The 25,158-nt window shown below is 44.3% G+C and overlaps 1 protein-coding gene across 5 annotated transcripts in view; it reads left to right on the forward strand.

Moving 5' to 3' along the window:
- Nucleotides 1–965: 965 nt before the first annotated feature.
- hipk2 (homeodomain interacting protein kinase 2) overlaps nucleotides 966–25,158 on the forward strand; it is a 68,627-nt gene continuing 44,434 nt past the window's right edge. For 3 of the 5 annotated variants that reach the window (XR_003841845.1, XM_029523787.1, XM_029523790.1), the window contains exons 1-2: nucleotides 966–1,438; nucleotides 17,225–18,404. Coding sequence is in view for 4 of the 5 variants with exons in the window: in XM_029523787.1 (XP_029379647.1) it covers nucleotides 1,420–1,438; nucleotides 17,225–18,404 (1,199 nt within the window). In the remaining variant the exon portion in view is untranslated. Of the gene's footprint in view, nucleotides 1,439–4,426; nucleotides 4,545–17,214; nucleotides 18,405–25,158 lie in introns of those variants that run through there. The other 2 variants (XM_029523789.1, XM_029523791.1) reach the window with 2 other exon arrangements.

Here is a 25,158-nt window from a genome sequence, read left to right on the forward strand (position 1 = left end):
GCCCACAGATCCAAATCCACATGTTTCATTTAGAGGTTTGGTGAGCATGTTGCTGGGAGTGCAAATTTGGGGTCGCTGGCAAATGACAGATTACTCACATTTGTGTGAGCCTGTGTAATCCGATTCCGCTCCAGTTCATTCTGTGCAGATCTCATGTCGTCACAGAGAAAGCCTACAGTAGGAGCGCTCCAGCCACGCTCAGGCATGACCAAGCGCACACAGACTCATCCGACCCGCATGCACTCTGCACGGCGGCGGATAATGTCAACAGCTGTTTAACGGCGGCCGAGCCTCCAGTCACATCATGCTCAGCTAATTACAGCAGGTAGCATTCATGAGCATATTTCAGCAGACCACACGTCCATCGGGTCCTGCTGCCACAACAACTAAAGCTTGCTGCTGCTGCTGCTGTTGTTGTTGTTGTTGTTGTTGTTATATCCGCCGGATCATGAATGACAAGCTTTTAAATAGACCCGCAGAAACAATTAGTTCACACAAAATAGCAAAAGCGCATTGAAACAATGAATACATTTAAACAAAAAAAAAAAAAAAAACCAAAAACAATTGTTACCTACATCTTTTCCAAGTTAATCCTAAATTGAAACTATTATTTTTTTTCTTCATTAGTCCTGCCTTATTATTATAGTTTGTTTTTTTTGTTGTTTATTTTTGCTTTCTTCCTCCACCTGCAAACATTAATCATTCATTTCCTTGGCCAATGTGACTCATTTCCTCATTTCCGCCTGCTCAAAGCTATAAAGCGTCTTAGTTTTTTTTTTTTGTTTTTTTTTTTTGTTTGTTTGTTTGTTTTTTTTAAACACATATTCAAACACAGGGCCTGCTAACAGCTATAATGACGGTAATGATGTTTATTGCCGGCCTCAGACATCCAGTGTGTGCCTCGGCTCCAGACTGATGCGTCTCCTCGTCGCCTCCCCATCGACTCGATCGTCGGTCGACTCTCTCACTTCCCACCAAACTCGCTGCGCTCTGACCGCCGCAACTTTTGCAGACTCCTCACTCCACAGACATGTCGCACAATAGCTGAAGTAAACCTGTCATCGTGGCTCATCCTCCGAGCCTCCACAAGCCGAGCCGAGCCGGTGGGGGATCTTTATTTTTATTTTTTATTTTTTTGTTCGGACAGTCTCTCGGTCTCTATCCTCCGTCGCTTTCCTTCGCCATCGGACTCACCGATTGAAAAAAAAAAAAACAAACAAACAAAAAACCAACAACAACAACAACAACAAAACGCCTGGATATGAATTATGAGCATTTTCTTCACTAATGAACCGGGCCAGTAATGCAGGAGACCACGGTGACTCTCTCGTCAGTGTTTCAAGATGGCAGATTTTTATTGAGTTTTGAACCGAAATCTCGCTTTATTTTTTGCCATGTATAACAGGAATCCTTGCACCGATGGCCCCTGTATACGAAGGTAAGATGGTTTTGAAGATATCCTGTTATTTCTCCTCCCCCCCCCCCCACATCCTGGCTCAGTCACTGAACCTACTGTATCAATTGTGGTACAATTGAACTGCGGAGGGGCGAGATGCTTTGCTCTTTCTGTCCAAATCCTACAACATAAATAAACATTTCTATCCTCCAAATCCACCCGCAGGCAGCCCGTCGCGTTGTGCCTTCATGTCTCTCTCCCCCTCTCTCTCTCTCTCTCTTTTTAAATCACTGTTAAACAATATGAGTAAATGCTCAATCAGACTGAGCTGTGTCCGTTCAAATAGCTCCGATAAGACTGCAAACCCCGCTGAATAAGGTCAGAGACCAGCCCCCCGTGTTGGACACACGCTGGTCTCCATAATGTGTGCACACTTGGTGGAAATGTTGTGGGTTTTTCTTTCTTTCTTTCTATTATCATAATTATTTTTGCCCTCACGTTCGCACAGATTGTAGCTGTGGCTGAGGAAGGAGAGGGAATGAAAGAAGGTCGGAGACCGATCGGTCGGGTCTCGGCTCTTTTCACGCTCATTCTCTCAATATCTGATTTATTTCACGCCAGTCTGAACTGACCGGCCGTTTGTGCTTCCCTTCCCTCGGTGCACTGATCCCCCTGTGTTTGGTTTTATTTATTTTTCCTTCCGCAAACGAAAGGCATGCTGAAATAATACAGCACATTCGCTATCGCTGCAGCATTGTGGCTGTGACTAATCCAATTGAGAGAATGCTACCCCGCTTGCCTCTGCACATTATTTGCAGTCGTATAGGTTTATTGTTTATTTCTTTATTCCAAAAGAGCAATTCACGCCGTAAATCAGGTTTGCACCGTCGTTGTAAGGTGGGTTATAAAATGTAAAGCAATGCAAGCGGCTCATTACAATCCAGGCATGATCGACATCTGTAAATGGCCCAACTGCAACTACAACAAAATAAATAAAAAAATCAAAATAAATAAATAACACGAACCGGCAAATGGTGTGATACAACAAGGACGTCAGTGTCAATAATTTCCTGTCTTCTTCTTACATATTTATTGATTTAATTCAACCGTAGTCCTGTAAGGTGTCATTCAGAAGTACAGTAGCTTGTGAGGGTTGAGATTTCTTTCATTCTACAATAAGAGGAAATTACCTTTAACACCCCTGACTAAGTAAATACACGTACACATGCTGATCGGACTCTAAATGCAGAATTGAGAAGTAGCATTAAACAAATGATGACCCTTCATGTTTCCAGTATATATCTTTGAGCAGCCTTGTGTTTAATGTCGTCCTCTTTACTCTATAGTCCCTCTGCTGGTATTAAAGGGAACCCCCTCTTTTCTAATCAAAATATCCATTAAGAAAAGGGTACTGAAAAGTAAGACTTTAACACGTTTTAAAGTGACATTATGAAGAAAAAAACATCAACATGAAAGTGGGTCCTAATAGGAATATTAAGGTCAAATAATTGCCTACGATGGAAAATACAGTATCATAAAGTACAATGAGATGGCAACAAACTCATTACTAAGTGCTGTTATATCCCTTTAGGAATATATTGTAGTGAGTCTTCATTAAGGGTGTTGAAGCTTGGAGGCATAGCTCAAGACACCAGTGTTTCACCATGAAAAAGAAAGTTAAAATGAGACGCCTATGCAAAAGGTAATTAGTGTAAATTACATTCCCTTGCTTTTCCCTTCACCAAGGAGAAAAGGAGAAGGGAAAAGAAAGAGGTGGCAGGGGGAATTAATTACCTTGCCTGTCGTCCTCAGTGTCGGATAGGGCTGTTACGTGGAGCAGTCATGGAAATGACCAGCGTCTCCGGTGGAAAATAGGTTTTGGTTGAAGGGGGGGGGGGCATTCATGTAGAATTAGAGTGGCTATTATAGTAATTTTTCACCATTGGCTACAGGGCAACTAATAACTGGGATCTATATGATTGGCTATTTCCTCTGAGTTTAAAGCTGAGTTTGTTTACAGTTTAAAGCAGATGTGTCTTCAGTTGCTCAAGACTGGTTTCGCTTTCCTCATTATTACTTTGGCTTAGATTTTATTTTCCAACTGTCTAATTGTGCCATTAGCCTCTGTGTCAGTTTGTGTCATTTTCCTGTTGGTTCTGCCCTTTTTTTTTTTTTTTTTTCATGTTTGCTGTTGGTCCTTCTTGGCCCAGACAGAAGGCCATCAGGCAGGCCTTCTGGCAGGCAGGGCAGCAGTCTGATCGCCCTGGGAGCCCGGTCTCATAACCCAAACTGACACCTTGATGGATGTCTGATGAACAGAGCAGTCCAGCAGCCCCCAGCTGTGGAAAAGCTAATATTCAGACATGGCCGAACCCTGCCTGCCTGCCCTCTTGCCTGGTTAGATATGGGTGTTGTTGTGGTGTGCTCATGCGTGCGTGTGCATATGTCTCTGTGTGCGTATGAGCCTGCGCACATGTGCCATCGCCCATTTGTGAAGGCGGCCCGCGAGAAGATTAGACAGCTGCAGAAATGGGCAGGAAGGCAGCTTCATTTGCAGATCTGCCCCTAACAGGTCAACCAGTACTATTCCAGAGAGGATTAATTCACTCTTGCCTGGAAAAATCGACAGCGTAGGGCTCAGAAGCTGATGATGATGACGACAGTGATGATGATGTTGACGGTGGTGCGGGTGTCCACACAGTTTTTATGACTTAATTTGACCTTGATTTACCTCATGGTGTCTAGGTATGGGGAATGCACCCTGTCCTTGTAGAGGGACAGTTATTTCGCTGAGGGCTGTGGAAAATAGAGGGCAGAACTTTCTCACAAACTGCCCTCAACTCTCCGTTTTCTCCCGCCCCCCTTTTTTTCCCTCACACTTGTTTGGAGCTTGATTGATATCTTCCTCACAGGCCACGACCCGCACATAGAGTCCAAGGTTGCAGCTTTTTAAGCTTTGATTAGAATTGCAGGAAGAGCCCTGGGGGCCTGTGGGGGCCACAGCAGGGCCGCACCCGGTGGCAGAATCAGGGGAACTGAGGAACTCTCTTCCTGGCTGTTTTGACAAGCAGAGTCATATGTGTAGCTCTTCACTGTCCAGGGGGGTTCACGGAGAACAGCCTGCAGAGGGAGAGAAGCTGAGCAGTTGGTAAGAGTTGAGGGGGATAGTCATATAGCTCAGAGGAAAGAACAGCCGTCACTCCACAAATCCGAGCAGCATTGTGTACGTTTATTTATTGTTTTTCACTTTTACTTAGTGTCAGGGCTCGTCTGTTTGCTGACCTGATGCATCACTGCATGACTTGTTAGGAAGGCAGTTTACTCAGAAAAGGTTATGAAAATGGATAAGCTGTCTTTACAAGTATCGCTTTTGCATTATTCAAAGCTTCCAATCTGAAAAGAAAGCGAAATCCAGTATGGGGGATGGAGGGGTTCTTTGTGCTATTGATTTGTTTGGAGCATTTAGTGAAAGAAACAGAGGCTTTGGAGGGAGATAGAATGTGAGTTTTATGCGAGATGAGGTGTGTATGTGAAGCGCTCCAGTGAAGGCAGGGGACTATGTGAGCTCTCTGATGTGCTGAAATAGTTCACAGGTGCGATCTAAGGGTTTTGGAAACAGATGGAGTGGGGGAAAGAAAGGAGGAAGGGAGGGTCAGTCTGAAATGACAGGTTTGTATAGAGACCAGTCTGACACAGGAGATGCTGTGTTGAATACAGGTTCACTACTTCTGCCTATTTCAACAAGCTTAACTTTTCATACAGTGTTTTCAGCAAATTTCTCCGGAGCAAAACTGCCTCCAGTACTTTTTTTTTTTTTTTCTTCTTTTTACTTTTTTTTTTTTTTGCATGAGGGAAATTCAATTGAGTTGTAAGGGAGACTTTGCAAGTTCTCATTTTCTCTTCAGTCAGTAAGTCTCCTGTTTTAGTGCTTCTGCCATATGTTTCAGAGCTTTGTCGGAAACAGCCCTGAAAGCCTGGCTCCGAGGTCCTTGAAGTGGGAGACCACATCAGTTGCTGACATTAGTTGGTTTTTATCGAAGGGGAAAAGGGAGGCAGGCTGGGATGGAGCCTCAACCCTGTCGACTGCTTACACAAGGCATTTCCGTGTTGGTTGTCATGCGTGTGTGAAGGCCCCTTTTCCCCCTGCACTGTTGTCTCACACTGTGTACGGTGTCAGCTAGTGTGGAACAGCTGCCTCTGGCTCTGCCTCGCACTCTAACAACTCCAGACTCTGCTACGAAGGCTTGAGCATGAGTTTAGTGTGGTCTTTAGAAAAGTATGCAAAAATAAAGTATATGCATGAAGCCTGGGACTTCTGTGGTGGCATGGAACATATCAAGGTTTTCAATGATAGCGTTAACGCCATGAACACGCTCGAAAGTGATATATGCTATTTTTTTTTTTTAAACGGATTTGTAACACTTTTAAAACTATTTTCTGGCTCTTAATGGGGTGGCTTGTTTTACAAAAATAAAAAGAGTCACCTCATTGTATTTGATGATCGGGGGGGGGGTGACCCTCTCTAAATGACCTCCTCATGTCAAAAGTAATTAACGAACCTCTCTCCAGCTGGATGTGAGGAACACTGGTTGAAAAGCATGATGCTGGGAATCTCTGTACCTTATGACACATCCAGGGCTTTGATCTGTTGTGAGAGCCACGGTTCGCACAAAGGTTCACATTTTACTGTTTCTCCATACACCACAGAGTGAATAAGGCCTTTTGTTAACTTGGGCCTGTTAAGCAATAATTATGAAGAGATTCCTCAAGCATAAAGGGCACTTTATATGCCGAGCATGTCAATTGTATTTTTTAAAATAGGTTAATATTATTTCATAGTGCAGTGTGACCATGATCTGCATATTGCTCGCATGCCATATATTGAACGCTCACTTTGCTCATCTCTCATCATTCGCCAGTGACCCCCGCCAATTCCCACCCCCCACCCTCCCCACTCTTCCCTGCCCCACCCCCACATCTATCTCTTATCTGTCCTTCCATCCTGCTCTGTTTGTTGATAAGCCGAGAGGCCATTGGCCAGCACACATGGCGCCCATGTGACACTTCAGCAACAGCCTGATGGCCAGATTGGAAGCCCCTGTGTGTGTGTGTGTGTGTGTGTGTGTGTGTGTGTGTGTGTGTGTCTGTGTGTGTGTGTATATAATTGGAGGCTGGTTTCAGAAGAGGTCTGGCTACTGTAGCCTTTTTGTTCTCCTTAATGATGACCTCCACCCACGCTCTCTTAAACTCCCCCATTGCTTCCCACTTTACCCCCCCTGGCTTGTCTTATTGCTTCATCCCATCAGTAACCCCCACAAAACCAAACCAGTGAGTTTTTTTTTGGTACACGTTGTCCCAGATCTTAATCCTCTTGTTTGTGTTAATGTCGCTGCCATAGCCGTCCAATCAACATTGCACACTCTCGAGGAGAGCTGGCCATATGTCACACCGCAAATTGAGCCCTTTAAAAAATTGTTGGAAAAATGTGAACGTGATGCAAAGACAACTGATGATGTACGGCGCCACGACCAGATAGAGCAATGGCCACAGTCTATTTACTTCAACAAAAAGTCATAACCGTCTTTTCGTGTTCATGGAGCATGGAGTGAAATACAGTTTGCGGTTTTTAATCAAGCCTTTCATAACTGCCACATATTTCTCCCTCTTCTGAGGGAAAAGGCGTGGGGGGGGTTGTTTACAGACGGATATTGAAATGAGAAGAGAAGAAGTGAATTGCACAAAAGGATTAGGACACTGAGGTTGAGGCTTTAAGGTTATATGCACAGACACACCTACTGGCTCTGCCATGTGCAGCCAGCCAACATGGGCTAAGTGCCTCTGCCAGCCCCATCACCACTCCTGGCTCCGGCCCCTCTCGGTCATGGAAGGGAAGTGGAGCGATGGGCGGCTGCTGGCGGCCCCTTCACAGATGGCTGCAGGTACAGCTCTACGCTTGGCTGATAACCAAGGACTTCAAAGCTCAGAAGAGTGCTCAAACCCATTTCTGCCCGGAGCCAAGAGGCAAAAGGCACAGAACTGAGAAGAGAGGCAGCAATAGACAAGGACTGGGGGTCATCAAAAGAGTCAACAGGGATGGAAATGAGCAGCTTTAGTCCTTTCCTTTGCTCTTTCCTCCTTTTTTGTTACAATATTTGCCCTTGTCGTCTTTCTTGTGTACAGTCAACCTCCACTTCTCATTGATTTGTTTGATCTATTCTGTTCTTTCTCTACATGCTCTGTGTTTATCATTATTCCATTGCCGCAAAAGCTGATGTGCTAACACATCCTCCTGCGGTGTAACCAGATACAGTAATAAAATGTAATGGTCACTCTTTCAGAAAGTTGCCCCTAGCTCTCAAGAGATTCCTTTTTCGTGTGTTAGATCTGGGAGTCTCTTAGGAATCATCCATTCCCAGTGAAAAATCGGCTTCACCAAACCAAGACGTTACACATCAAAAGGAGCAGGAAAAGTGACAAACTGTGCCCATATAAAAAGATGAATCTCTCAGAGGTTTGATGAATGAGTGTAGTAGTAAAATGTTTTCTGTATCTACTAATATTCACATATTTAGAGAAAATGATTCCTGCTTTTCTGCTGAAGTCTGAGGGATAAGCTTTTCTCAGCTCTTAGGAGATAATGCAGAGAACGAGTGATGTTACAAAAGTCATTGATTCAATTAGACAATTCAATGGCTCCTCTGCTCCAATAATGTTTTAGCAAAGACGTGACAAAATACTGAATGTCCCAACTTTCAGGGGTATTTCCTCATAGCTGCAATACTGCTGCATGAACATCTCTGAGGACCTTTGGCAAGATTCAGTTTCAACAAAAGTGCAGGATTGCGGTTGTTTAATGCCAACGTGAACCTTTTATTGAAAAATTCTAATATTGAGGATCTTCAGCAAAGTTTGAGGTGTATATCAGATTTGCTATTCTCATCATTTTATTCTACAATATCTAAAAGTGCCCCCTTAGCCATATTATTTTAGTAGAGCTATAGAAGAGGCAAGTACTGTTTTCTGAGGTTAGAGGAAAAAGAATGAAGATAACAGTGACATTTATTCCTGGATATACTCCTCACGCACTCGTTATTTAAACATGATTAAAGTGTAAAATGCACTCATTAAACAGAGCTCAGGGAAAGTAATTGCCCTGACTGTTTATTTTTCTAGGCTGAACTTTGTTAGAGGATGAAAAAGAAAAACAGGTTGCACTCTTTTTTTGATCCATTCCTCACTTCAAAGCCTCAGGCACACCATGGCCAGCCAGCAGCTCTCTCCTGGCAGCCTTTTGAACTGACCCCACCATTCAGCCTGAGAGATGGAGACGGAGAGGAAGAATGACAGTGAGATGGGGAATGGCAGTGTACAAAAAGTAAATAAGAAATAGAAGGGAGGGAGGCAGTGAAGCTGGAGTGGAGAAATGAATGCAATCTCCTTGAGGCCCATGGGCCTCAGGGGCACTGCCAAAGGTCAGGGGTGCTTGTGAGGTGGGTAGTTTTTGGAGGAAGTTTTGGGGTTGGGGGGGGGATCTCTGGTTTAAGAGTGACTTTGGGGGTGGTGATATGGTGTTGTTGGGGTAAAAGATCTGAGCCCGCCTCTCTTTTAACCTGTCCCCCCCCTCTTATATCCGGGATCCAGCAAGGCGCCCGTCTCCTTGGCTCCCCTGATGGAGCCCAGCAGCTGCTATCACACATGGTCCCGCCCCTCCATCACTTTTGATGGAAGCTGGCCTAGAAAAAGGCCAAAAGTTGACCTTTAGCTATGTGGACCTGTTCTCTTTAGCCTCACTGCTTCTGAGCTGTCGAGGCCTCTTCAGATTTTTAGGCACTGACTGAGCTCTTCGCTGCTCATAAGGATTTAACCAAAAGGGGCGTCCGTCCCAGTAACATTGACCTTATTCACGGCCCAGCATTTCAATAGCATGTCTATCTTTATTCACAGTGAAGCATCTTACAGTATGATGAAAAATTATTTACTCACTGACTTCCTGTAGCTCATCTTTACCATCTGTTAAAAGCCCTCTCAGCTACTACTGAAGTGTGAGTTCAGAAACATCCCAGACCACAAGAACACAACCAAACTGGTAAATTCTTAAAGTAAATCTATCTTCTTTCATGTAGTTTACTCAACAAAGTTTGCCACTGTGTGTATAATTGTAAAACCAACAACTCTTATTCTCCGTCTGTAAATGTTTACCTTTAATGCAAGCCAGTTCGTATGTGTACTTGCCAAACACGGCCACTCATTGTGTGGGTGTTAAACTGATGGTCAGAATAGCCTTTTCCTGCCTGGTCTTGGCTGCTGTTTGTGACTGTGAGGACACTGTAAATATAATCGGCTAAAGCCACGATTTTCCCGCTGAATCAGTCGCGGAGGACCGAGTTGGCTCGCCATATATATTACCTCAGCTCCCGTGGCCAGAAGGACTCAACAGCTATGTTTATGACACACTGTCAGTTGGATTAAGGACACATATGCCTTGCTAAATTTTTATGTGAGCGTGTTTGTTTGTGTGCAGTAATCTCTTAAAAGCTGCTTTAATATATAGCGTGGTGGGCCTCCTCACTTCGTGAAAGAGAAGACAGATGGAGTTTACAGAAGCTACAAAAGGAAAAAAAAAAAAGTGTTTAAAAAAAGATGAAACGAGATTATGACAGTTTATTAAAAAAGAATATGAGTGAGTCACCTGTAATATGAAGGTAGGAGTAAATGTGGAGGCTTTTTAAACAGAGGAAAGGCGTCTGTAAAATTAGTTAGGGCCCTAATGGGTTCAGAACAGCAGCTTCACACACCCCACTGAAATATCACACAACCTTGTCACCTGGGGAGGCCTGTGCGCCATCTCCCAGTGTGTATTTGATAGCAGAAAGAACTGCGAGCTCAGAGGTACAGGAGGGTGCGGGTGGGGCCAGAGAGTCAGTCACATGTGGGGGTTATGAAGAACTCTGATGTGAGAAGGGCAGAAACCAGTAAAATGAAGGCGTCCTGCACAAGCATCAGTGCTTATCATGGAGAAACACATTGACTGACTTCTCAGCCACAAGTTGTTTTGATAAAACAGGAAGTGATGGTCCTCCCTGTGTGTTATTGGTCCTCAGGTGCCGGGTCAGGTTGGACTGGTTCCTCTGCTGTCAGGGGTTCATCACTGGATTTTGAAGGGGTGTGTGTGTGTGCGTGTGTGTTTTGGGCTAGTGCCTTCATACAGGTTGTTGCTACATACTTACGATGTTAAAGCTCTGACAGATAGCTTAGATAACCCGCAAAAGACAAACAGTCTCAACGTAACACGCACACACGCATATGTGGAGTGTCAAGATTGCACAGATGCCTGTCTGTGGGTACATTCCACTCTGCATACACTCTGCAAACATCCAGAAAGTTGTGTTGTTGTTTTCAAGCTTGTTTGAGGTGAGCATGTTGAATAGGACAGGCGTTATTCCAGCTGCCTCTGTTGGATATGAGAGCAGCAGCAGACTTTGACCCTTGAGTTCAGGAACACACCCAAAACCAGTACTGTACGTAGCAGTCTGTTCCAGGGAACAGGGCAGGGTGGGGCAATGATGCCATCTCCTCAAAACACCGTCCAAGGCGGCCGTCCCCTCCAACTGACCTCCCCTGCAACTGCGTTAGTCTTTGCCTTCAGATTTTACTGTTTCTCACAGTTTGACTCTCAAATTCTTTCTTCGCTCAATTAATATCAATAGTTTATCAACTGCAAATACCAGAGATAGTAATGACCTTTATTGACTCATTTAACACTTTGATTGTGATAATCGTGTTATGGGGGTTAATACAATTCAGAACCTCACAAAGCGATTACCTGTTACCAGTGCATAAATAGCAAGGGATCACATAAAATGAAAATCATGATGGATTTTTTTGTTACCTTCAGATTTTCATTTCAGCATTAGAACACAAATTTTTTTTTTTTAAAAATGAAGATCTAGGCTGCTGAACGGTTCCTTTACAGGCCTCATTCTGGTCTGGGCCTTTTGTTAATCGAACATCAGGCAGAATGATAATAGAGTTAACGGGAGCTGAGGGGAACCTGGACGTCCGTGCTGGTCTATGAAGCAATGTGCATCTCTGTGTGTGGAGCCCATTATCCTTCTCTCACTGAAGTGGTAACCTTTCCAAACCTCAAGTTGTGGTACATTGCAAGAGCAGCACACACTTCACGCTTCAGTCCATGTGCTTATTGCACAAGAGCGCACACGGCAGCATCTACACCTCTTCAGCCTCTCCATGATCGATGTCCCACTGAGCAATATTTTCTCCCACGTTATTTTTCACATTGGGCTACAGCTTCTTTCCTGCAGTCCTCATATGTTAATGTCATTACAGTACACTGTGTCCGGCTGTCACTGTTGATCCTAATGACATAAGAGGAAGTGTGGTGAGGTGGGGCGTTTCTTACTGTGTGTAAATGATAAGGGTTCTGGGGAGCAGCTGCTTATCTGGTGTATGTCCTTGTGTGGCCCTGCATTGTGTTTGTAACTGCGATCAGAGCAGCGCAGCCTGATGTGCTCGGAGGATTTCAGCGGTACTGCAGTGAAGTAACAGGTGCCCGTGGTTTATGGTTAGGCACATTTTCAACTCCCTCCTCATTTTTGTGGCCTCAGATGAGACAAGTTTCTTTTCTGATCCACATTCGCCAGTTAGCTTTTGCGACATCACGCCCACGTACCAGGTCTTTCTGTCTTTCTTGCGGGGAGGAAGTTGGGTGCTGTGCTTTCTACGCTTGCTACACTCGTGATTTGATTAATAAGAAATCCAGCTCCACTCTGCCATCCCTTTCTCCTTGTTTTTGCCCTGCCCCCCTCCACCACTGGCCCCCTGCACTCCTCCTCCTCATCACTTGCTCCTTACCTCCACCCAGTGCCTTGGTTCAGTGCCTGCTTAGGCTGACCTGGCAGTATAAACAAGGCAGCTGTTTTTTTTTTTTCCACACCAGCTGTTTTTATGACCACACTTACAATGTAATAGCAGACTCCTTATCTACTGGGAGTTGCCGTGGCGTACCTGGTTTTTCAGCTTTACTGAAGATTAGAAATGCCAGCTCTAAAACTTTAACTACAAGTAATCATTGCCTTGATAAACCGGACATGTCAATCATCTATTCAGAGCTGTGTGTGCAGGCACCTGGATGTGGAGATGTGGATAAGCTTGCGTGTGTCTGTCCTTGCTTACATATCTATGGCCAAGCGCTGACTGAACATGTTATCTCACTGCTAACACAACATGTTGTATCTTTGGCTGTTTGTTTCCAGGAAGGGGAGAGTTGAGGGAGTGTCACGTTTACAGCAGACATGTTGCAGATTTATGAGCCGAGAAGTTCTGTGTGGTATGTCTGCCAAACAGTGTGCGTGTTTGCCTTTTAGGCTGTCCATTTGCTGGATGGATATTTGTCCTCTTTTGTGTGTTTGCAAGGGGGGTGGTGAAACAGGTCCAGCTGGTCAAGTACCGTGGTCAGGATGAGCACAAAGGCTGATGGAGCACCAGCCTGCATGACAGTATCCCCTGTACAAGCTCATCTGATGCATTATTCTATAAATAAGATGAGATGAGAGAGCTAAAAAAGCGGACTGGATGGTCAATAGTGGCCGCGGGTGAGAGAGGGAGAGGGAGAGAGAGAGAGAGAGAGAGAGAGAGAGAGAGAGAGAGAGACTATTCAGTGTCAAGCTCCAGCTCCCCCACCGAGGGCAGAACTCAGGCAGGAGGCAGGAACACAAGGCTAGGCTTCACTGTATGAACAATATGTTCCTCCTCATTGGTGCATTCACTGTTGCATTTAACCCCAAAGTCGCTCTCACTGACTGGTTTTTCACCAGTGGATCTATTTAATGGTCGAAATGATTGCAGACTGGTGACTAATTAAAAAGAAACTGCGCTCACTGAATGCTTGGATAGGAATCATATTATCATGTTATGACCTTTGCAGTCAACTCAACTGTGCACCTATAGGCATCTTATAAATATATAAATGCATCTTATAACTACAGTATCTCCTGGGATACTCCCATTCAGTCCCTTTGCTGGGCTACCAAAGAGTATATGACGCGGGGAATCAAAGCTGATCAGGCCCTTTAAGCTTTATTAAGACAAATTATGTTGGCCTCCTATCGATGTGTCAGGCTGCTCAGAGAAGAGGGTGGAGATGAGGGTAGTAATGCCCCCCAACACACACATGCAAACAGCAGTAAAGGGTGAGATAATGCTTTGTCTAGACAGTCAGAAGTTATTTCATTAGCAGGCGATCTGACCCAGCCCAACTGTCCACTGCTGCAGACACTGTGATGTCCAGCAAAGAGACAGGGTCATCAGAGAGTCTCCATCTGTGTCAGCATCCATAAAGCCTCAGGAAGTAATCAAAATCTACCCAGGCCAGGGGACATCCATCGACCACACAGACCTGACTGTGCTGTCCCTGCATAGTCTCCTAGGTGATGGCTGGTGTCTTTGTACTGCGTCTTTCCACTTCGGCCTTTCTGGGGGAAAGCGACAGTTGCTCTCTGGATATTGATGGGGATATGTATGTTTAAATTTATGAGCATGATTTTATGCATCCTTGCTATGCAAAAACATCTATTTATCTCACCCTTGATTTGTTTGAAATTAGAAAGTATACGACTTTGGGCACAGGTGTGGATAAGCTGAATGACAAGTAGAACTATTTGTAATGACAAAACACTACTTGGCAGGTTTGGTGGTATCAAAAGGTGTTCTCATCAATTGTCTTTGTTACGTTGTCAGCGGAGAATAAATGACGGGTTTAATAAAAGAGAGCAAACAGAAGCAGGTCACAGGCGAGAATGTGAGAGCCACTCGTGGTCCCACACTCCTCGCTCTGTTCTCCTTCCCTTCCTTTCAGTATGTCTCTCACCCTCACATGGCATGCAGAGCAGCCCCAATCCTCCCAAAAAGAAGATTAACAAACCCCTGACAGAGAAGTAATCTCTCTGAAAACATTGACTATTACCATTTCAACATGCTGCCTCTAAACAGTGGAAAATGCCTCTCTGGTATGCTTAATTGCAGTGTGCAGGACACACAGTGTTCCTTTAGGTATGCTAAATGGAAAGCCTTGGCTACTGAAGGTATTCCCCCATTGTAAACGGACAACAATGGACCTTTACAGTTTTTGCGTTTGGCATAGAGTTCAGAAATTCAGATAAACTTCAACTGGGCATGCTCAAGACAAGGTCTTTTGCACTATGTGGTTTCTGACAACCACATAGTGAGTTTGTTTGTTCGGATTCGACATCATAAATATGTTTGAACCTCAGCCTGGGTGAAGAGTGATTCATGAGGACTGGAGCTGCTTTCCCAAAGAAGTATAATTGGTCACACTGTTGCCTGTGCATGTTGTCATGAGATAACATTCCAGCCATTTGACCTCTTACTTTTGCTTCATTTAATTACTTATCTGTGTTCCGCACAGATTTACAAACTGTTTGCACAGCTTTTCGTTTTGTGGCACAACCGTCTGTCTATAATTTAAACAGTAAATTTCAAGAGTTTCTTGTGCATTTCTAAAGACTTTTGTCAGTTATATTCCAGAGCCCCAGTATTGGGGAGCCTTTGTGTCCTTTAGTTCACTGCACCATGTAGCTGATGTCAAGTGAGCTCTTTGAACACTGTGTTAAAACTGACTGAGAGTCAATGAGTGACTAAGATCGGGGGGTCGAGGGGGGATCCATGGGATGTTAATGCAAAGGGCAACTAGGCTGGAATTGGCCTCGCACAAAACTTCAAACTGCTCGTCGCTGGCAGATAGGCTGGAATTTTCCATAAGAGGACAGGCCAGTCTCTGTTTCCATCCATCCATCTTTGTGTCCATCAGCCTGGGTCTGTGATTATCCCGTCAGGCCCTCAGTCACACACTGTTGATGCTACTCTGTGACGCAACTCATCATTCAAATTATTTTTAGCGTAAAGTCCAGGCACAGGAATTGTTAATCCAAGGAGTGACATCTGGCCTTCGCGGCTTATGTGATTAGCAGAGAGCCTTGCCCCTAATAGCCTAGCGGACGTTCTTCATTACCTCTCTGGTTCAGCCTTACCTAGTAGACTAGACCAAAAGGGACTCGGCGAGAGCACTTAAAGCTGGATTAAAAGCAAAATTACTTCTTATGGATTGATCAGAGCATGTTCGATGAAATATTGGGGCTGAAATAAGCAGTACAGGAAGCATGGAGGTGCTGGGCTCCATCAGCTGCCACTGTGCAGCAGCCATCCAATTTACAGTCAATTGTATCTGCAATCCTGCAGCATTAGGGCTAAGACCAGCTGACACAAGAGAAAGATAGTAAAAAATTCCACAAAAGGAGAAGTAAGAGAGGTCAGGAGCGTAAAAAAAAAACCAAAAACAAATGAAGCAAAGCATACTGGAGGGCCGCCAGCTCACCAGCTTCCTACTGAATTAATAATCATCACCACTCAAAGGACTAATAATGACAAAGTGACCAGGCATATCCCCTCTTCTCTGCTTTGTGTCCGCAGAACGGCGCCCACAATTACGAACGTCCTAACATCTTGGAAGGAAATGGTCCTCTAATTATCTTTGAACTGAGCAAAACTTCCCAGCCTTCAAGACGTCTATTAAACACACAAAAGCAGCAATTTTTTTTCCAGCAGCAAACAAAGTTTAAGGGCTGTTTGAATGCATGGGTTTTGTTAGTGTTTGTGTGCACACTGCGACCGTAGCATTCTTTGAATCATGCTCCAGTTGATCAACAGCGAGGCCTAATTTTGTGTGTGTGTGTGTGTGTGTGTGTGTGTGTGTGTGGGCGTCGGTACGGCCAGGTGGAAGCTCTTACTTTGTTAGCAGTAAACTAATTGTGGGTTTACTGGAAACAGTTTAAACATAGCATTACTACAAGTCTCGTATAATCTGCCTTGTGCTGTAATAATCATTTCAATGTTGCAAACAAGCCTGTTTGTAAAAGAGGGAGATAAAGAAAGGGACTATTTTTGGGCAGTTGTTTGCTTGAAGAAGCGTTTGCTTATTCTGAGGCAGCTTGTTCCCAGGAGTTCAGAGCACAGCCTCACTGAAGTTTAGCTTTTGTTTTGTTGTCTTCAGGATCTGTGGTGGAGAGCTCAGTTCAGTGCCCTTCGCCTGTTTTCATAGATACTTTAGCAAAATTTCTCCCACCACCTTCCCTAAAGTGAATAATTGTGTACCAACAAATGCGAGGGCTGGGCTGTGTAGTGGAGAAGGAAATTGCAATCATTCCTTGGGAGTTTTTTTTTTTTTGCCCTGTTTTTGTGTAGGATTTTGTGTTGCACCTCTGTCTCTGCGGAGTGTCCCATGAAAGGGTATTCTTTTAGTATTCACTCAGCCTATTTACTTTACTGCAGATGGGAACAGCAGGGAAATGGCATTTCCTCTGCATGAACCAGTGGTTTGTATAAGCACTACTCAATCTAAATCTGCTTATCTTTCCAAACATTCTGGCTTTTATTTATCTTATATAACAATATTAGAAAAGATTTCATTACATTATATTAAACCCCCCCACCCACCCCCCCCCCCCCAAAAACACAGTCTCTTTCTCCGCAGTATCTGACATTTTATTACAAAAATGCTTTGTGGTACTTCTCAGAAACAAATTCTCAGTTATTATTTTATTTAAAAGGCTGCTACTTTTCTATGACATGACATGGTGATGCATCAGTGTATATGCCTGGTGTTTTAATGACCTGCTCTGACCCAAGCTGTCTTTATTTAAAGCGTCTAGCTACCACTCGTGTTTCAGACACTCTCAAATTCCTAACCTCTCACTTTCGTTCCTTCCCATCTTTGCTCCTCCCCTCTTTTCACAGGTATGGCCTCGCATGTGCAAGTGTTCTCCCCTCACACTCTCCAGTCAAGTGCCTTCTTTAGCGTGAAGAAACTGAAGGTGGAGCAGAGTTGTAACTGGGATATGACAGGGTACGGCACACACAGCAAAGTCTACAGCCACAACAACAGCAAGAACGTGTCAGCCACCAGTGGGCCTCTGGGCATCAACAGCTCCCTGCAGGTTGCCAGCTCCACCCTGCCCTACGAGCAGGCACTCATCTTCCCAGCCAACGCCGGCCACATCGTGGTCACCTCAGCCAGCAGCACTTCAGGGGCCGTGGGGTCTCTGCTGGGCAGTGGTGGTGGAGGCAGCAGCAGCAACAGCAGCGGTGGTGGAGGTGGCGGCGGTGGCAGCGGTGTTGGTGGCGGGGTTGGCATTCACAACCTGACACGCCGCAGCACGGTCAGTCTCCTAGATACCTACCAGCGATGCGGTCTGAAGCGCAAAAGTGAGGAGCTTGATAACAACAGCAGTGTGCAGATCATTGAGGAGCACGGTCCACCGATGATCCAGAACGGAGCAGCCAGCGGAGCCACGGTGGCTACGGTGGCCACCGCCACCTCCACAGCAACATCCAAGAACAGCGGCTCCAACAATGAGGGAGACTACCAGCTGGTGCAACATGAGGTGCTCTGCTCTATGACCAACACCTACGAAGTGCTGGAGTTCTTGGGGCGAGGAACTTTCGGGCAGGTGGTGAAATGCTGGAAGAGAGGCACAAACGAGATTGTGGCGATCAAGATCTTGAAAAACCACCCGTCTTATGCTCGGCAGGGTCAGATCGAAGTCAGCATCTTGGCGCGTCTGAGCACGGAGAGTGCAGATGACTACAACTTTGTCAGGGCGTACGAGTGCTTCCAGCACAAGAACCACACGTGCCTGGTATTTGAGATGCTGGAGCAGAACCTGTACGACTTCCTGAAGCAGAACAAGTTCAGCCCGCTGCCACTCAAATACATCAGGCCCGTGCTACAGCAGGTGGCCACAGCACTAATGAAACTCAAGAGCCTGGGCCTGATCCATGCCGACCTGAAGCCAGAGAACATCATGCTTGTGGAACCGTCTCGACAGCCCTACAGAGTCAAAGTCATTGACTTTGGCTCAGCCAGCCATGTGTCCAAAGCAGTGTGCTCCACTTATCTACAGTCCAGATACTACAGGTAAGAGCTGGAACTTTGAAATAATAACTAGTATGTTATGAAGTGAATACAAAAAAGTATGGAAATAAATGTAAGATTTGGGAATTTTATGTGATATTGCAGATGCAAAGAGGGAAGGGCACAAAGGAAAAAAAAAAAAAGATGTTGTTTGTTTCTGTTTGGATGATCGTTGTGTTCCCGGCATCTTGTTTGATTTGTGCCTGCTTTAATAGGAATGTTTTCAGAGTTGAGCTGATTATCCGGCCAAACAACCAGATTTGCTGCCAACCTAATGCGCTGCTGCTGAAGCCTTCTCTCCTCACTCCAATTCTTCCTTTCTTGTTTGCCCATTTATCCCCCTACTCCCCATACACACACACCTAGTTAACCCCCTGTTCCATTGTGGGAGGGGGCAGTAAAGCTCAAATGCTTGCTGAGTAGCCAGCTGCTTATACCGTTTCATCTGATGAAACAAGCATGTTTTACTGTCACTTCGATAATTATAGAAAGTCTATTGAGTTGCTTCCCAACCTGCTGAAGCTCTGGTACAAACACAGCAGACCACAGAGAATATTTGAAGTAATGACATCTTTTTTAGAATCGCTGAGAGGCTCAGGGGAAGAAAGTGTTTTTTCCTGCTTTCAATGGAGGGTTTTGAAAAGATCTCAGAGAAACTCCCTCATTGAGGAAGAGCACCAATCATGTGGGGTGGCAGCCTGCCCACAGGCTTCTATTCACCCTTCTGCTCCCCCAGGCCCCTGGACCCTCAGCCCCCCATCGCCATGGCTGGCTCCCATTTCCCCCGGGATAGAGATGAGAGGTCAGCCTGAGTTCTCTTGTAATATGTGCCTGTAATCCACACCAGCGGGCCCTGCATTAGAACCAGATGACTCTCTGGGAAGGCCTTTCTTTCTTCCCCCACTACTTTCTTCAACGGTATTATTTTTTTTGCCCATAGCAAACAGCGTGTTTAGGTTTAAGCATATGCAGCGATGGGAGAACTGTGTGAGGAGTCAAACAGTGTCCATGTTCGGACAGAGGGAAGCTTTGTCTGTGGCTCAGGCCTGGTGCTGAGGGAAGAACAGGTGTGTGCGCGCACGCGTGTGTGTATCTTCTGGTAACACGTGTAAACACACATATGCACACACACTGGCATAGAACCGCTTGCACATGCCAGGTGGTGATTCTGCAACTTACTCTGTCGGGAGAAGTTTATTGGGAGCATTTAGTGGATTCTGTTGATAGAAGACTTTGGTTTTGTTATTATTACAGTTTATCATTAGCTTTTCGACATGCTCTACACTGAAGGCCACTGTTTCCTGCAGCAACAGGAGGGTAGCAAGTTAGAACAAAGAGCAATGAGATTCAAACAGATGCATTCACATCATCACATCTGCCAGGTATATTAACTGCATTTGAGCTTTACTGAACTTGATGCACCCCTCCTCACCTGATTCCAGAGCCTATAAACAGATCCCTGTATGGGAATGGGATTGTACATATCACCAGAGCAGTGCTGTTATATCAGTGTAAGTAGCTCATCCTGCAGTAAACACAATCACTAGTAGCCTGTTGTTGTTGCTCCTGGGCGGTAGGTCAACAAGCAGGCCATAAAATCCTCCTGTTTGTTTTCTTGGGCAGTGATGGCTGAAGGAGTGCGGAGAGATCATCCCCTCATTTCCTCTTGGCAGAGGAGGAGGGAAAAGAAAGGCTAACATTGACCAGAAAATTATAGAACCAGCTACCAAAACCTAGACCAGGGACTTGGTGACCCTGGTTTGGAGGATTGGGAGTGGGAGTGAGTGAGCATGGCTCTATGTATCTGTTTGGCTCTACCATGCTCATACAGTGTGACAAAGTGTGTGTGTGTGTGTGTGTGTGTGTGTGCGCGCGCACGCTTTCCCAGGATTTAGTGTGAAGATTGAGTCTTATGGTTTAATTCAAACAATGAACTCATGGGAGATGGGTACTATGGGTGTCATAACATCACCTGCAGTTTGGGCAGCAAATAAAGCTTGGCTGTGAGTAAAGGTCCTGGTGAGTTCAAAAGCTTAGAAGACAACATCAAACCATCTTTGATGATTTCAGATGAGATGACAGAAGGACAGTTTCCTGTATAGGGTAGAGATTACACAGAGGTGTGATTTTTCTTGCTCTTGCAAGCTCTACGTTGCTCCCCCCCACCCCCGCCTGTTATCTTCTTTGATTCTTGTTGAATAAAATATTTATGTCTTGTGCTCTTAAGTTGTTTTTTTTTTTTTTTCCCCTCAACAATGCTGCTTTTGATTGATGGAGTGAAATTATGCGAGAGACAGCTACAAAAGAATCCAAAGAGCAACTTCTTCATCTTTCTTCTTTTTGCTCTTTTATGTTGATGAAACCGAAAGAAAAGAGTAATTTTGAAATCCATAGTACACAAAATACATAGTAAGCCATTATTATTTGTTTTTGCTTCCATGTAGTTGGTGAGAGTTTAATCCCCTTCACACACGGATGTTTGCTTTTAGGACATTGTAGTCATGGCACTGACGTTGTATGTGCTGTAAAAGCCTTGCAAATGAGTTATGGATTTTCCACAAGGTTGACTCATGTAAATAAAACGCCGGTATTCAAGGTAAACAAGTGACATGCTATTTGCAAGAACAGCTAACGTGGCGCTTACAGTTTCTACTTTGTTCGCCTCAGTGCTGAGTGAATCAAGGCTGATGTAGCTGTGCTCATCTAACCTTGTCAAATAGGCCTGTCTGTAGCACTTATGTACTTTGGTACGACTGTGCTTCAATAGCGACAGCCTCTCTGCAATTATTTGAAGGTGTCATTATCTCAAGCTCTCAATAGTCAGCCAGAATATCTCTATGTCCCGTTCTTAATTATTTTGTGGTGTTTATGCCCCGATTATATCAACTTGTGAACTATCCCCGGTCCTACTTCTTTTATCCTCCTTTCTTGCTCCCATTCTCTCCTCTTGCCAATATCTAATGATGTAACAGGTAAGCCGGCTAGTCAGGCTTACCCTGTGCCAGATAAAGGGATTATTGTCTTGTCCCAGTTGGGCATGTTCGTCCTATTTATCTCATCGGTTAAAGACCACGAGATGGGCTGAATGCAGCAACACATTATTTAAGTTTATGTAAAGTTTCCTGAGGCAGAGCAGCTGGCAGTGACAGGCCCTGTAGTGGCTGCTAGCAGAGGAAGGGAGGTGTAGCGTGCAGACAGAGGCAGGAATGTTAGGAAAGCATCCTCTACATAGACTATCCAGAAGCCTCCTCATTTAAGAACGGGATTTCCATGTCTCCAGCTCTGTTAGCTCTGTCGCTTTATACGTGTCTGTCAGGGCATGATACTCAGTCTGGTGTCTGATCCTCAGCTGTGACTTTGAAACAGTTACACATGCAACATAAATGGAGTATGTATGTACGTATATATATATATATATATATATATATATATATATATATATATATATATATATATATATATATATATATATATATATATAGATAGATATAGATAGATACGCCACGGCAACTCAAACACAGCCCATCAGACATATCAAAAGTAATTAGAACCTTATATAATGTGGAATTTTAAATGTTTACACTTCATATTTAAGTCCAGCTATTTCTTAAGTAGACATTGTATTTCTTCAGGCCTACTACACTTCTTTTGATTTGCAACAAGTCTAAAATGCACGTTCATAAAGCAATTCTATTTGATTCCAACGAGAACTGCTTTACAGTCTTAGTACAGCCCAAAAGGCTGATGCGGAATGTCTTCAATCTTTCCATCCTATATTTACAAAAAAAGATCAATGGCTCTTCATTTGGATTTGTCATGAATAAAATACAAATGGTAAACATATATATTTAGTTCCTGTCATTTATCTTTTTGTTCCAACAATATACAGAGAAGATGTTTTCAGTCACATTTATGAATGTTGATTAGTCCACAGCTAACCTGTGATTAATAACATTAAACATTTTAATTGTTTGACAGAACTTTTTTTTTTTTTCATTACATTTTAGGCCTTAGTTATACAAAAAAGTTGCAGCAAGCTAAATTCTGGGCAGAGAAAAGCGATATTAGAAAACCCGACAGGGCATAAAGGTGACTCAACTCCCCTCCATGCTTTGGCTTGTAAGAGTTGCCTTCACAAATATTAATAACACTTAGATTGATTACTTACTCACTTGGTCAAAAAGGTCAAACTCTGCTTGCACCTTTCCACCTTTGGAATGTGATCCAATGAGCAAAATCTAACAAATTAGGCAAGCTTTATCAATCTCTACTGCTCCTTTTGGAGTGTAAAAAATATGAATCTCCTTCAGGAGAGACTGATCGCGTGCACCATTATATCCGCATTGAAATTGTTGATGAACACGTCTCACGCTTCATGTGAACCCAAACCCCCTTGAACCTCTTTCAACACAGCTGCTTGGAACAGCTATAACCACTTTCACCCCCCCCAGAAAAAGATTGTATGACTGTGGGTGTTACAGCGGCTCGCTCAACTGCCACAAGACAGAGGAGGAATGACAGAGACGGAGCAATTTCCTCTAGTAATTAAACATCTTAATATTAACATCTGAGAAGCCTGAAGCCACGCTGCACACATGTCAGCACCTGCCAGCTTGTACCTTTTATTTAACATGCACACATCCTTCGCGCTTAATGCTCGCACGTGCATGAGCATCATATATGGCACATCAGAGACTTTATGTATCTTACAGTATTGGGTCTTTTTAGAATTGCCACATCAGACATTGTGGGTGAACAGAAAATGAGTCAGCTCGGTGTCTCCGAGGGGATGAATGCGCTCATTGATGTCACCAGTAATCTTAAGTGGCCAGTGTACTGTTAATGCTATCAGTCTGAAGCTATAAGCGCCCGGGGTAGAGGAGATCTGAATGCATCCAGATGGAAACTTCACTAAAAGCTCTTATTATGGAAGTATCCGCATTTTCTCATTCTACTTTTAGATCCCATATCTTTATTTATGCTGGCAGTAAAGATAGGTGCTGCCGGTGCTACAGTTGGATCTCTGACACCCCGAGGCTTATGTCATAGCCTTAATAACTGATGAAATATGTATCTATGTCTTCATCGTGGGGTGGTGCAGTCAGTGCTAGGTCTGAGGCAGATGAGTGTAAGACGAGCCTCTGCCCCACCTGTCTGTCTATCTCTCTATCTGTTGTTAGCGTTGAAGCAGCCAGACAGACAGGGCAGGCGTTCCAGCACATTTACCCTGCCTCCGTGCGAAACATCAAGGGGTGTGTTAATGAATGAGGTTGCTATTAGTTACTGTTCTGTGAAGCGTGCGTTAAAGCATATGTGTGTATGTGTCAGAGAGCGAGAGAGAGAGAGAGAGAAAGGTAGGTAAACACCAGGATCAGGTTTCTACAGAGAAAAGATGAAGTAGAAAAGAATGGAAGGGCAGATTCACTCATTGGCTGCAGAGCTGTTAATACTGCAGGTGTTGTTTACGGGAAAATTTTTGAGAAAGTATCCTGATCCTGACCGCGGAGGGAGAATGGGGGGTGAAAGGAGATATAAAGGACAGAGGTGGGGGTGTGCGTGAGGTCGTTGTTTTGCATTCCTAGCCAGAGAGGAAGAGGGACTCTCTTTCCCTCGAGCAGTGGTAGATTATTACTAATGCAGATGAGCCTTCATTAGGTTCAGCCTGACTGGGTGGCTGGTATAGCATATCGTTCCCTTTTTTTTTTTTTTTTTTTTTTGCTGACTTCTTGATTATTTCCCCCTTTTGCCCCTATGTTTCATATTTTCAGTTTCTGTCCACTCAGGACCAGGACCATCCTGGTGGTATTGACTGGAGAAACTGGAATCATCGGCTTTTATCAGGGCCTGACATAAAACAAACACTCCAAAAAATGATAATTACTGTTCCCTGGGTTCACTTCTGTGCTTTTTATGACAGTCATAACATCTTAGTATGCATGACAGAATCCTAATAACCTGTTTCTCATTTATAATTTGCCTCTGGGCAGTGCTTCCATGTGTCTTCACAGAGGAGCTGGCAAGCAGGAGACATGTAGCAGCTAGGCTAATTAACTACCAGTTGTCGAGCATATGCATTGGAACATGTGCAGTAGTCAGCCACTAAGAGTCATTTTGGAAAATAATGAAGAAGGATCATGAAATAACTCTTGAGGAAAAAAATCTAACTTTGTCTTTTATCTGATAGCTATACTCAAGTACTTTGTGACAGGTTGCCCAGGTCTGTGTCTGTGTGTGCGCGTGTGTACGTGTGTGTTTGTACACCCCTACTGGGGTGGGACTGTGTGGACCAACAATGCGATGGAGCTTTCTGAGTTGCACCACATCATTTGATTCTGGCTTCTTGTCTTTGTTCTCGCTCACAGTTCAATTTCCATACATTTCCCAGGATATTAAGCCAACGGAAATTAAGCTGCCTTGATAAAATGCAGCGAGGCGCCCACTCAGGCTCACTGAGGCTGCAGTCTCACTGCTCTATATTGATTGGTTTATTTGAAACATAGAATTTTTTTTTTTTTTCTTCTTTTTTGCCCGAGCTTCTGAGGTGGTTAGCAAATGTTATCAGCACCAAAGTAGGAACTTGCTCAGCCTTACAGCTGTATGAAGACTTGCTTGCCCAACGCCGCGGGCAAGCTCAGAAATCATAAAGTGGAAGGTCATTAAAATGGCCCAACTCCACTGAAGGGTTACAACCACCGAACAATGGAATTTTCGTCCCTGAAAATCATTAACATTACAGGTGAAATTTCTCACAGCAGTA

This window comes from Echeneis naucrates, chromosome 16 (genome assembly GCF_900963305.1).
Source record: "Echeneis naucrates chromosome 16, fEcheNa1.1, whole genome shotgun sequence".
NCBI lineage: Eukaryota > Metazoa > Chordata > Actinopteri > Carangiformes > Echeneidae > Echeneis > Echeneis naucrates.